This window comes from Salvelinus fontinalis, chromosome 21 (genome assembly GCF_029448725.1).
Source record: "Salvelinus fontinalis isolate EN_2023a chromosome 21, ASM2944872v1, whole genome shotgun sequence".
Taxonomy (NCBI): domain Eukaryota; kingdom Metazoa; phylum Chordata; class Actinopteri; order Salmoniformes; family Salmonidae; genus Salvelinus; species Salvelinus fontinalis.
In genome coordinates, this window is record NC_074685.1 from 16,374,648 (window position 1) to 16,387,728 (window position 13,081).

The following is a 13,081-nucleotide window of genomic DNA, read 5'->3' on the forward strand; positions in this document are numbered from 1 at the left end:
GAAGATTCACATCCCACCGCTGCCACCAATTGTCGTGGTAATTTCCTGTATTACTACACATTGAGAGAGCAAACCGCACACAAGTCAGAGTTATATTATAAAGTCCATCTTTAATTATATATGAGCTTCACCATAGCCCTTTTTGACTCTCAGATCAATTCAGTGTCTATAAATGAATTGTCTGAGAGTGCTTACAAAACAATTCTTAGTATCATTTATAGCCAAGACACACCCCTCTCAACTCACATGACGAATAACAGATCTTAGGAACATTACAAAGAACCTTTTACTTGAAAGAGGAGTATCCCATCCAGATAGCATTAGCTATAAATTATCGTTCAGTTTGGTCTCTTTAGACGATATTCAAATCTCGTTCTTGGTACCACTTAGGACCAAAACATTACCTCATCCAATGGCATATATCAATTGTCAATTCTAGATACGCCCATCTCAAATAGACCCCATCCTGGACAAGATCAGAAAAGACAGTGAGCCTCTTAGGTCATATACTAGGTCAAGATAAGGGCGACATACAATAGTTACAGACACATTCTCATAAGAAGACAAGCCTCCATTCTGTCCTCCTCTTATTTGGGGAGGACAGGCTCATACTAATGGCTGGATCGGAATCAATGGAATGGTTTTTAACACATCAAACACCCTTTCCATGTATTTAATATCATTCCATTCACCCCATTCCCACCATTATTATGAGCCGTCCTCCCCTCAGCAGTTTCCTGTGTTAAACATATTACTGTTAATATTTACTGTTAATATCCACACATGCTCTGGCATGGGGTGCTGATTTATTCAAAACCTTTGGAAAATCATGTTGAGTGTCATTCAATGAAGAAAACATTTTAAAGAGCATTAGTTTATTTCTTGTTTTCCACAGGTTACCTCAGAAACAGTATAATTATATACAAAATCTGGAATGTTGAATAAATGCATATCAATAATCTTACTGTAGCTGTTTCCAGAGAAACCTTTGAAATAGCTATACATTAAAAGGGTTGTGTCTGCATTGCAACTTATTGCTAGTTTTACAAACTCAGAGTGACTAATGCCATGATTAATTAATTTCTTAACTTTTTAAAAGTATTTACATTTTGATTAGTAATGTCTAAAAAGTCACAGGAAAATGTGCTAAATAAATAAAAACAAGGTATGAACGTGAAGAGACCAGTTGTTGTTGGATATGGAAAACAGGTGAGCCCCGAGATTTTAGTCCCAGATTGTCTACCGTCTATTGGACAGTTCTTTTCCTTCTTTTACCATGAATATAAAAAAATATGACCTTGACAATCATTAGATTGTTCTTATTCGCAGATCAAAAAGTAAAAGAACAGTGCCCACAACAAAACAGCACAAAAAACTATTACAATGTTTCTTAAACTAATCTTGAGGGGGAAATGCAGGAGAAGTCTTAAATGTTACCGCTTGAGGCAAACATTGACCAATGACAAAAATATCTGCAGTTATTATGAGCGTGCCACTGGGGCTGCAGTTGATGAAAAAAACTAGGACTGTTTCAGTTGGGCGCAATGTTCAGTTGGAATTCAAAATGGAAAAGAGGGGAGCAAACATCATTGACACAGTGTTTTCCATTCGAGCCACAAGTTGACAGTACCGTGAGCATAATCTTTAGCTGTATGCATGAAGTAATTGAATACATACAGGTACAGTAGATTACATACCATTTTAAATTTGTACTATTCAATATATGCAATTTAGCAGAAACTTTTATCCAAAGCGACTTACAGTCATGCATGCATTGATTTTACATATGGGTAGTCCCGGGAATCAAACCCACAACCCTTGCGATACAAGCACCATGCTCTACCAACTGATGGGATGACATAAATGACAACGTCATAACTTTATATATTCCGAGTCACAATTCAGTGTTTGCCTTACAATCAATTTGTAAACTAATTTCACTGGGGCCATAACTTGTAGATATCTTTGAATTGGATCCTTTTAGTTTCTGTAGGAAATACGCACATTTTTTCATGGATTAAATCACAAAATAGACAATTCATAGGGTGATTTCATGCAAACAACACATACATCTATAAACTTTTGATCACACCGAGTGGACATAGCAGAGTAGCTTTTAAAATATTTTTTGTAATTTGACACAATTCAATTAAACATTACAAATGACTGTTTGTTTTTTTGCCTTTGCAGCTCTGATTGACTTCATTTTACACTGGTGTAAAAGTGAATCATGTTTGCACAACATAACAAGCTGGTTTGAACTGTTTTCGGAGCAGTCATGCTTGAGAACTAGAAACTCATTTGTAAGGGCAGAGTGCCACAATAAAGGTGAAATAAAAATAAATAAAAAACAAGACCATTCACTATTATACAATGCAGACTAAAATGTTTGTTTCTTTGCTAAAGATATGTTTTTATTTAAAAAAAAGATTCACAATATAAATCCTGTGTAACAATCTTTTATTACAGTTTATTAAAAATGCAATCGGATGTCTTTCTGAATGAAAACAAATCCTATTGCTATTTAACCATTATGACAAGTCACGCGGCGTGTACTCAAGAGGAGAGCGTTTAGTTTGTTGTGAAACGAAGTACGTGAATATTGCTTGAGGGTCAGGGTAGTCACTCCTTCCCTCCCCTTGTTCTAACAGTTCAAGGTCTATGGCACTTGACAGCTCCCCCCTAGTTCATTTGATCCAGCGTAGAGCAGAGTCCATATATGAAACACTATCTCAACACAAAAAGAGATGATGCATGATGTCTAAAAATATGTTATTTTCCGCCACTTAAAAAAAATGTTACAGACAGAAACCCCTTTTTTAATCTGTAAGCATGTGTGAGTGTTTTCTAGTCACCAATGGCTGCCTTCGGGGAGAAGCCCTTTAGAGTCTTACCAACATGAGTGAAAGGGGCACAGAGACCTGGCCTATACCTGCTCAGTCTGACACAGGCTGCATCTGAAATGACACCCTATATCCTTTTTTATACAGTTCACCACTAGTATGTAGCGTGCTCTATGGGGAATAGGGTGTCACTCCCAGCAGCACCTCCAACACATGGGGTGTAATCATTCGTCCAAACAGTTGCAAAACTGAACTTTTTGCAACTAAAACAGTTTATATTACGGTAGACACTTTCAGCTAGGTCCCTCCCTGTTTCGTTGAGTTTGCTTCCGTTTAAGAAATGTTTTGCAACAAAATCAGCGTAATGAATACACCCCTGGCCATGGTCCCCACACATGCTTAGCTTACCTACCTTTACCACTCCGCCTTCTGACCCATTCTCACATCACATTCTGGCTAGGCTAACTAAGGCCAAGCAAAGGCATCCTCTCATGATCTGTTCCATATCCCAGTCCCAATTCCATTTCACATACAAAGAGCGTTTTACAGCATCCAAGTAGTCGGCACTCGGGGCGGTTGATTCAGTGACGGAGGATTTGTTCAGGAGTTAAGAGGTGAGTGAGGGATATTTCAAGCCAGTGGTGCCATGGAGGCTACTGAAACTGCTCCTATGCTAAAATGAGGACAGTACAGATACTGGATGTATGCAGTGTGGCTCACAGGTGCTATGGAGGCAGAGGCAAATAAATTGTCCTTCTGAAATATCCACCATGTATGGAACTCGTTACAAAAACTGTCACAATTGTAAGTAGGCAGGGGGGAAATTTCAGAAAAGAAACTCTCCCCGAAAGCGCAATCCAGTACTACATTTGTCTCCACAAGAAAGCACATAACATTGTCCCCCATATCACATCTCGGCTAAGTCAAACAAGTGGTTTCAGCATCTTCTTAAAAATAATAATAACATGACTTAAAAATAAAGGCAAATCAGATGTAAGCAGAGAGCGATAAAGAGAGAAAGAGAGGTAGCCCTGTCCTCTAGTGGTCAACTACAGTTAATGCTCAACTACAGCAACTAGAAACTGCAATGATGAGGGTGAATTATTTTCTTTGAAAAAACAAGTCTTTACAGAAAGCAGTCTTTACAAAATCTCTGTGTCATTGGAGCACACGCCTTCTCTGCTGCGTCCTCTGAGTAAAAAATAACCGGGCTATCCCACAGTGACGGGCTATCCCCCCCAAGTCCACTTGATGCAGTGGTTCGGCCCCCGTTATCCCAAAAGCTCTTAAAGGTTCTCTTCACCATAAAGCAGTTTGCCAGGCTCATCTGTGTATAAAAATAAGAAGGAAGTGGACATTCAGTTCTCGTGTGGTTTCGTCTGGATCGGAGGTCACAGTCCTGTCTGTCTCGCTCTACGCTGTCACCTCTCGGACGATGATCATATCCACAGTGGTGGGAAACGTCTTCAGCAGGGCTACGGCGTTCCCGTGGTCAATGTTCACAAAGCTGTATCCGTTCGCCTGGGTAGAAAAGGAGTAAGAGCTTTATAAATACATTCCATTGATTTAATTAGAGATTTGTGGATATTTAGCGAAACACCAAGATAGCAACTTTGGCTTTGATGTTTCATTCAATGTTTATTATTATTATCGCTATTTTAACACTTTCTTGAGACTGTACTGAAATTAGAGGGGAAGACAAGTGGGAGAAACAAAGTAGAAAGGTGGAGATTGAACCCTAGACACCATTGGGGTTGCACACCCGTGCATAGAGTTGGGAGTCACAGAGGGCGTTACCGCTAGATCACAGGCTCTGCACTACAGATGTTTGTAGTGGGTTCATAGTAGGTAAACAACTGTTCAGCAAAGAACCTATACTGTACAGATTTATGCTAGATAGGATATAGAGGTAATGGTATTGGATTTACCTGGAGGATCTTGTCTCCAGGCTGGAGGATCTTTGACACAGGTCCCTCAGGCTGGACCCTCGTCACAAAGATGCCCTGAGAGAGAAGAGAGAGAGCACCACACCCATTTGTTCAACAACACCCATTACACCATTTCATTGATTGATACTAGAGGTCGACCGATTAATCGGAATGGCCGATCAGTTAGGGACGATTTCAAGTTTTCATAACTCCCGGAAATCGGTAATTTTGGAATACCGATTTTGCAGAATTATTAAAATGTATTATAATATATATATATTTTTCCAATATTTTTTTTACACCTTTATTTAACTAGGCAAGTCAGTTAAGAACACATTCTTATTTTCAATGACGGCCTAGGAACGGTGGGTTAACTGCCTTGTTCAGGGGCAGAACGACAGATTTTTACCTTGTCAGCTCAGGGATTCAATCTTACAACCTTACGGTTAACTAGTCCAACGCTCTAACAACCTGCCTCACGAGGAGCCCGCCTTTTACGCGAATGCAGTAAGAAGCCAAGGTAAGTTGCTAGCTAGCATTAAACTTATCTTATAAAAAAACTAGCAAGCAATCAATCATAATCACTAGTTATAACTACACATGGTTGATGATATTATTAGTTTATCTAGCGTGTCCTGCGTTGCATATAATCGATGCAGTGCGCATTCACGAAAAAGGACTGTCGTTGCTCCAACGTGTACCTAACCATAAACATCAATGCCTTTCTTTAAATCAATACACAGAAGTATATATTTTTAAACCTGCATATTTAGCTAAAAGAAATCCAGGTTAGCAGGCAATATTAACCAGGTGAAATTGTGTCACTTCTCTTGCGTTCATTGCACGCAGAGTCAGGGTATATGCAACAGTTTGGGCCGGCCTGGCTCGTTGTGAACTAATTTGCCAGAATTTTACGTAATTATGACATAACATTGAAGGTTGTGCAATGTAACAGAAATATTTAGACTTATGGATGCCACCTGTTAGATAAAAAACGGAATGGTTCCGTATTTCACCTAAAGAATAATAGTTTTGTTTTCGAGATGATAGTTTCCGGATTTGACCATATTAATGACCTAAGGCTCGTATTTCTGTGTGTTATTATGTTATAATTAAGTCTATGATTTGATAGAACAGTTTGACTGAGCTGTGGTAGGCACCAGCAGGCTCGTAAGCATTCATTCAAACAGCATTTTCGTGCGTTTTGCCAGCAGCTCTTCGCAATGCTATAAGCATTGAGCTGTTTATGACTTCAAGCCTATCAATTCCCGAGATTAGGATGGTGTAACCGATGTGAAATGGCTAGCTAGTTAGCGGGGTGCGCGCTAATAGCGTTTCAAACGTCACTCGCTCTGAGACTTGGAGTAGTTGTTCCTCTTGCTCTGCATGGTAACGCTGCTTCGAGGGTGGCTGTTGTCGATGTGTTCCTGGTTCGAGCCCAGGTAGCGGCGAGGAGAGGGACGGAAGCTACACTGTTACACTGGCAATACTAAACTGCCTATAAGAACATCAAAGGTATATGAAATACAAATGGTATAGAAAGAAATAGTCCTATAATTCCTATAATAACTACAACCTAAAACTTCTTACCTGGGAATATTAAAGACTCATGTTAAAAGGAACCACCAGCTTTCATATGTTCTCATGTTCTGAGCAAGGAACTTAAACGTTAGCTTTCTTACATGGCACATATTGCACTTTTACTTTCTTCTCCAACACTTTGTTTTTGCATTATTTAAACCAAATTGAACATGTTTCATTATTTATTTCAGGCTAAATTGATTTTATTGATGTATTATATTAAGTAAAAATAAGTGTTCATTCAGTATTGTTGTAATTGTCATTATTCCGATTATTTTTTTTTTTTAAATCGTCCGATTAATCGGTATCGGCTTTTTTTGGTCCTCCAGTAATCGGTATCCAATCATAATTGGTCGACCTCTAATTGATACTGTTCCAAAATCAGTAAAAATGCACCAACAAGCTAAATTGCTAGCACAGCTAACAGTTATATTCTGACTGATAACACTCATGGATCATATTTGAATAAAAATGCTATGTTAAACCTGTGAAACTGTTTACAATCAATTTCACATGCACTAGGCTGCAAAAATAGACAACACTACATTGTTATGGGAAAAAGAGGGCTGATGAGCGTAAATACATTATCTTCCGGACGAAAGGGGTTTCCCCGTCCTCCCACTCCTCCTGATATACTGAACCCTAGCTCAGGGTTCTTCTCCACTTTCACACAGATCTGAAATAGACACACAGACATATTACTCACCTGACAGGGGACTTTACTGTAAACTGTACATTTGAATATATATGAGTCACACTAGTGTTGCACATATTCAGAGGTGGAAACTTTCCATGGGAATTAACGGGAAAATATGGTAATTAACGGAAATATATGCAAATTAATATGAATACTATTTAAATGGAGATGTTTTAAATGGAGATGTTTTCATATGGAGATAAACATAAACCTTATCATAAGTAGACATAATTGCAAATTATTAAATCCTTCTAACAGAAAAAATAAAAATGTTATTACGAATTTAACTTTAATTAAATGAGTTGACTCTTCACATGGGATGTTTTCACTGAACAACAAAAGAAAGGGAATATTGAATGATCCCCGATAATCCATCGCATCTCCCAAAAACGTTTTCAACATACATCTATCTGTAAAATGACAGTCTAGAAACTAAAGCATTGGTTGTCTTCCTCAAAGGCTTCCATGTCTTCTCCCTGGACCTCCTCAATGGCCACCTCTTGATCATCAGACTGAGGCCTCATCGTCACTCTCGCTTTCCAACCTTGTTGAGGATGGCTCGTTATCAGGCTCAAAAAGCCTCAAATTTGCCCAGATGGCCACCAATTTTTTAACCCTTGTATTGGTCAGCCTGTTGCGTGCTTTCCCAAACAAGGACCAGTTGCACTCTGAGGTGGCTGATATTGGTGGGATTTGAAGAATGATGTAGGCAACAGGGGAAAGGGCCTCAGATCCACAAAGTCCCTTCCACCAGGTGGCTGATGAGATATGTTGGCACGACAGCCATATTGCATCTCCATCCCAAAGCCCTTGCTTGGAACTGTACTTCGCCAGACTGCCAAGAAACTTGCCCTCATCCAGGCCAAGGTGGCGAGACACGGTAGTGATGACACCATAGGCCTTGCTGATCTCTACACCAGACAGGATGCTCTTTCCAGCATACTTGGGGTCCAAGTATACTTGGGCATACTTGGGGTGCAAGCCCATACACACGCTGCGACGTGTATGGGCTTCAGGACGAAGTCATCACACTTTTGATGTATTTCAGAACTAAAGTTTCCTCTGCTTGGAGCAACAGTGAAGTGGGCAGGGCAGTATGGATTTCTTCTCTTACATCTGCAAGCAGAGTCTGAACATCAGACAGGATTGTAACGGCTACCGTCATATGCTTCCTCCTCCTCGGACGAGGAGAGGCGAGACGGATCGGACCAATACGCAGAGTGGTTAGTGTTCATAATGATTTATTAAAACGAAACTGAATACTGAATTACAAAACAAATAAACAAAGTGCATAAACCGATACAGTACCGTGTGGTGCAACAAACACTGACACGGAAACAAACACCCACAAAACACACGTGAAATCCAGGCTGCCCAAGTATGATTCTCAATCAGGGACAACGATTGACAGCTGTCTCTGATTGAGAATCATACCCGGCCGAACACAAACATCCCAACATAGAAAATCAAACATAGACAAACCCACCCAACTCATGCCCTGACCAACTAAATAAATACAAGAAAAAGGAAAACAGGTCAGGAACGTGACATAACCCCCCCTTAAGGTGCGAACTCCGGGTGCACCAGCATAAACTCTAGGGGAGGGTCTGGGTGGGCGTCTGTCCACGGTGGCGGCTCTGGCGTTGGTCGTGGTGCCCACCCCACCATAGTCAAACCCCGCTTCCGTGGCCTCCTCCCAATGGCCACCCTCCATGTCAATCCCACTCTACCAAAGGGCAGCACCAGACTGAGGGACAGCACCGGACTGAGGGGCGAATCCTGGTTGGCTGGCTCTGGCGGATCCTGGCTGGCTGGCTCTGGCGGATCCTGGCTGGCTGGCTCTGGCGGATCCTGGCTGGCTGGCTCTGGCGGATCCTGGCTGGCTGGCTCTGGCGGCTCCTGGCTGGCTGGCTCTGGCGGCTCCTGGCTGGCTGGCTCTGGCTGCTCCTGGCTGGCTGGCTCTGGCAGCTCCTGACTCGCTGGCTCTGGCAGCTCCTGACTGGCTGGCTCTGGCAGCTCCTGATTGGCTGGCTCTGGCAGCTCCTGACTGGCTGGCTCTGGCAGCTCCTGACTGGCTGGCTCTGGCAGCTCCTGGCTGCCCGGCTCTGGCAGCTCCTGGCTGCCCGGCTCTGGCAGCTCCTGGCTGCCCGGCTCTGGCAGCTCCTGGCTGGCCGGCTCTGGCAGCTCCTGGCTGGCCGGCTCTGGCTGGTCCTGGCTGGACGGCTCTGGCTGGTCCTGGCTGGACGGCTCTGGCTGGTCCTGGCTGGACGGCTCCTGGCATAGACAAACCCACCCAACTCACGCCCTGACCAACTAAATAAATACAAGAAAAAGGAAAACAGGTCAGGAACGTGACATAACCCCCCCTTAAGGTGCGAACTCCGGGTGCACCAGCATAAACTCTAGGGGAGGGTCTGGGTGGGCGTCTGTCCACGGTGGCGGCTCTGGCGTTGGTCGTGGTCCCCACCCCACCATAGTCAAACCCCGCTTCCGTGGCCTCCTCCCAATGGCCACCCTCCATGTCAATCCCACTCTACCAAAGGGCAGCACCAGACTGAGGGGCAGCACCGGACTGAGGGACAGCACCGGACTGAGGGGCGAATCCTGGTTGGCTGGCTCTGGCGGATCCTGGCTGGCTGGCACTGGCGGATCCTGGCTGGCTGGCTCTGGCGGATCCTGGCTGGCTGGCTCTGGCTGCTCCTGGCTGGCTGGCTCTGGCAGCTCCTGACTCGCTGGCTCTGGCAGCTCCTGACTGGCTGGCTCTGGCAGCTCCTGACTGGCTGGCTCTGGCAGCTCCTGATTGGCTGGCTCTGGCAGCTCCTGACTGGCTGGCTCTGGCATCTCCTGACTGGCTGGCTCTGGCAGCTCCTGACTGGCTGGCTCTGGCAGATCCTGGCTGCCCGGCTCTGGCAGCTCCTGGCTGCCCGGCTCTGGCAGCTCCTGGCTGCCCGGCTCTGGCAGCTCCTGGCTGCCCGGCTCTGGCAGCTCCTGGCTGGCCGGCTCTGGCAGCTCCTGGCTGGCCGGCTCTGGCTGGTCCTGGCTGGACGGCTCTGGCTGGTCCTGGCTGGACGGCTCTGGCTGGTCCTGGCTGGACGGCTCTGAAGGCTCAGTACCGACGGGCAGCGCTGGGCAGGCAGACAGTTCAGACAGCGCTGGGAAGGCAGGCAGTTCAGACACAGGCTGCGCTGGAGAGGAGGAAGGCTCTGACAGGGCTGGACAGGTCGGAGCAGCTGGAGAGAGAACCCGGAGAGACAGCCTGGTGCGGGGGGCTGCCACCGGAGGACTGGTACGTGGAGGTGGCACCGGGTATACCGGACCGTGAAGGAGGACACGCGCTCTTGAGCACCGAGCCTCCCCAACCCTGCCAGGTTGAATGTTCCCCGTAGCCCTGCCAGTGCGGCGAGGTGGAATAGCCCGCACTGGGCTATGCTGGCGAACCGGGGACACCATCTGTAAGGCTGGTGCCATGTACGCCGGCCCGAGGAGACGTACTGGAGGCCAGATATGTTGGGCCGGCTTCATGGCACCCGGCTCGATGCCCAACCTAGCCCTACCAGTGCGGCGAGGTGGAATAGCCCGCACTGGGCTAAGCACGCGTACTGGGGACACCGTGCGCTTTACCGCATAACACGGTGTCTGACCAGTACGACGCCCTCTCACTCCACGGTAACCACGGGGAGTTGGCTCAGGTATCCTATCCGGCTTTGCCACACTCCGCGTGTGCCCCCCCCAAGAAATTTTGGGGTCTGACTCTCGGGCTCCCAACCGCGTCGCCTCGCTGCCTCCTCATACCAGCGCCTCTCTGCCTTCGCTGCCTCCAACTCCGCCTTGGGACGGTGATATTCCCCTGGCTGAGCCCAGGGTCCTTTGCCGTCCAGAATCTCTTCCCAAGTCCAGGAGTCCTGGGTTTTTTCCCACTGCTGTTGCCGCCCTTCTCCACTCCGCTTGGTCCTTTGGTGGTGGGTGTTTCTGTAACGGCTATCGTCATATGCTTCCTCCTCCTCGGACGAGGAGAGGCGAGACGGATCGGACCAATACGCAGAGTGGTTAGTGTTCATAATGATTTATTAAAACGAAACTGAATACTGAATTACAAAACAAATAAACGAAGTGCATAAACCGATACAGTACCGTGTGGTGCAACAAACACAGACACGGAAACAAACACCCACAAAACACACGTGAAACCCAGGCTGCCTAAGTATGATTCTCAATCAGGGACAACAATTGACAGCTGTCTCTGATTGAGAATCATACCCGGCCGAACACAAACATCCCAACATAGAAAATCAAACATAGACAAACCCACCCAACTCACGCCCTGACCAACTAAATAAATACAAGAAAAACGAAAACAGGTCAGGAACGTGACAAGGATGGCATTGTCTCCCTCAATCCGTTCTATGGCTACTGCTATAGGTTTCAGGAGTTTCATACCACTCTCTCCCAAAATACATCATACAGGAGGATCCTCTTGATGGGGCTGTCCATATCGGCAGACCGTGATATGGCCATTTCTTGGAGAGACTCCTTCCCCTCAAGGAGACTGTCAAACATGATTCTCTTATTCTTCTCACTTTGCTTGGTGAGGTAGATTGCTGCTATAACTTGATGACCCTTCACATACCTAACCATTTCCTTGGCTCTCTTGTGGAGTGTATCCATTGTTTTCAGTGCCATCATGTTTTCAGTGCCATGAGGAGCAGATTCAATGCATGAGCAGCACAGCCAATGGGTGTGATGTGAGGGTAGGACTCCTCCACTTTAGACCAAGCAGCCTTCATGTTCGCAGCATTGTCTGTCACCAGTGCAAATGCCTTCTGTGGTCCAAGGTCATTGATGACTGCCATCAGCTCATCTGCAATGTAGAGACCGGTGTGTCTGTTGTCCCTTGTGTCTGTGCTCTTGGAGAATACTGGTTGATGGGTGGAGATGATGTAGTTAATTATTCCTTGCCCACGAACATTCAACCAGAGATGATTGCAATACAGTCTGCTTTCTCTATGATTTGCTTGACCTTCACTTGTACTCTGCATTCAGCAAATTAGTAGATAAAGCATGTCTGGTTGGAGGGCTGTATGCTGGGCATGAAACTTTCAGAAATCTCTTCCAATACACATTGCCTGTGAGCATCAGAGGTGAAGCAGTTGCATACACAGCTCGAGCAAGACATCCATCAGCATTTCTCTGACTATGTTCCTCCATTGAGTAAAAAAAAATGAGCTGTTGCTATCGATAAGGTGTCTGATTCATAATTTTCATCACAAATAGAAGTAGAGGGACTTTTGTCAGAGGTTTCTTGTTGTGAGTGCTGAGGGAACTTTATGCACTTGGCCAGATGATTCTGCATCTTTGTTGCTTTCTTCACCTATGATTTGGCATGGTATTTGCAAATGTACACAGCTTTTCCTTCTACATTAGCTGCAGGGAAATGTCTCCACTCATAAGATAGCGCCCGTGGCATTTTCCTGTAGAGATTATTGCAATCAAAACTTACCAGAAATCATGTAGTCCTTGGCTCAGACAGTATAGTAGTGTGGGCTCAATAGCATCTCATTAGTGTGCAAGATCTTGAGAATCAGCTGTACATGTTATGGAAGAATGCACTGTGCATGCAGATGTTTCAATTCAAATGAATTGGGGATAGTTTAACCAAAATATGAAACAATACCTAGAATTGCCTTATGTGTATCCCACAAAAAAGGTTCACTGTTATAAGCTAACTTTTTTGAGGAATTTAAGCAAAATTCCCCAAAATCTAGGGCTTAACTTCCCATGGAAAATTTCCAGGAAATTGACCGACCCTTTGCAATTCTAAGTCACACACATCACAGTCACAGAGAAAAATATTGGATAAGACTGTGGAGGATTCATTCTATTCAGGTAGTTCAGGTTACAACAAAACCATGTTACGCATGCTTTAACCTGGTGGTCAGTGTCACCAACCCTATTCCTCGAGCGCTACATGGTATAGTTCAAGCCCAGCACTAAAACACCTATCTGGGTTTGACCAAATCGATTTGGTTGGGGGG

General features: G+C 44.9%; 1 protein-coding gene across 4 annotated transcripts in view; it reads right to left on the reverse strand.

Moving 5' to 3' along the window:
* Nucleotides 1–858: 858 nt before the first annotated feature.
* Nucleotides 859–13,081, reverse strand: part of LOC129818331 (erbin-like) — a 143,690-nt gene continuing 131,467 nt past the window's right edge. For all 4 annotated transcript variants that reach the window (XM_055874113.1, XM_055874114.1, XM_055874115.1 and 1 more), the window contains 3 exons: nucleotides 6,936–7,028; nucleotides 4,772–4,846; nucleotides 859–4,364 (listed from right to left, as the gene is read on the reverse strand). In XM_055874113.1, coding sequence (XP_055730088.1) covers nucleotides 4,257–4,364; nucleotides 4,772–4,846; nucleotides 6,936–7,028 — 276 coding nt within the window. In that variant the 3' untranslated portion in view covers nucleotides 859–4,256. The remainder of the gene's footprint in view (nucleotides 4,365–4,771; nucleotides 4,847–6,935; nucleotides 7,029–13,081) is intronic.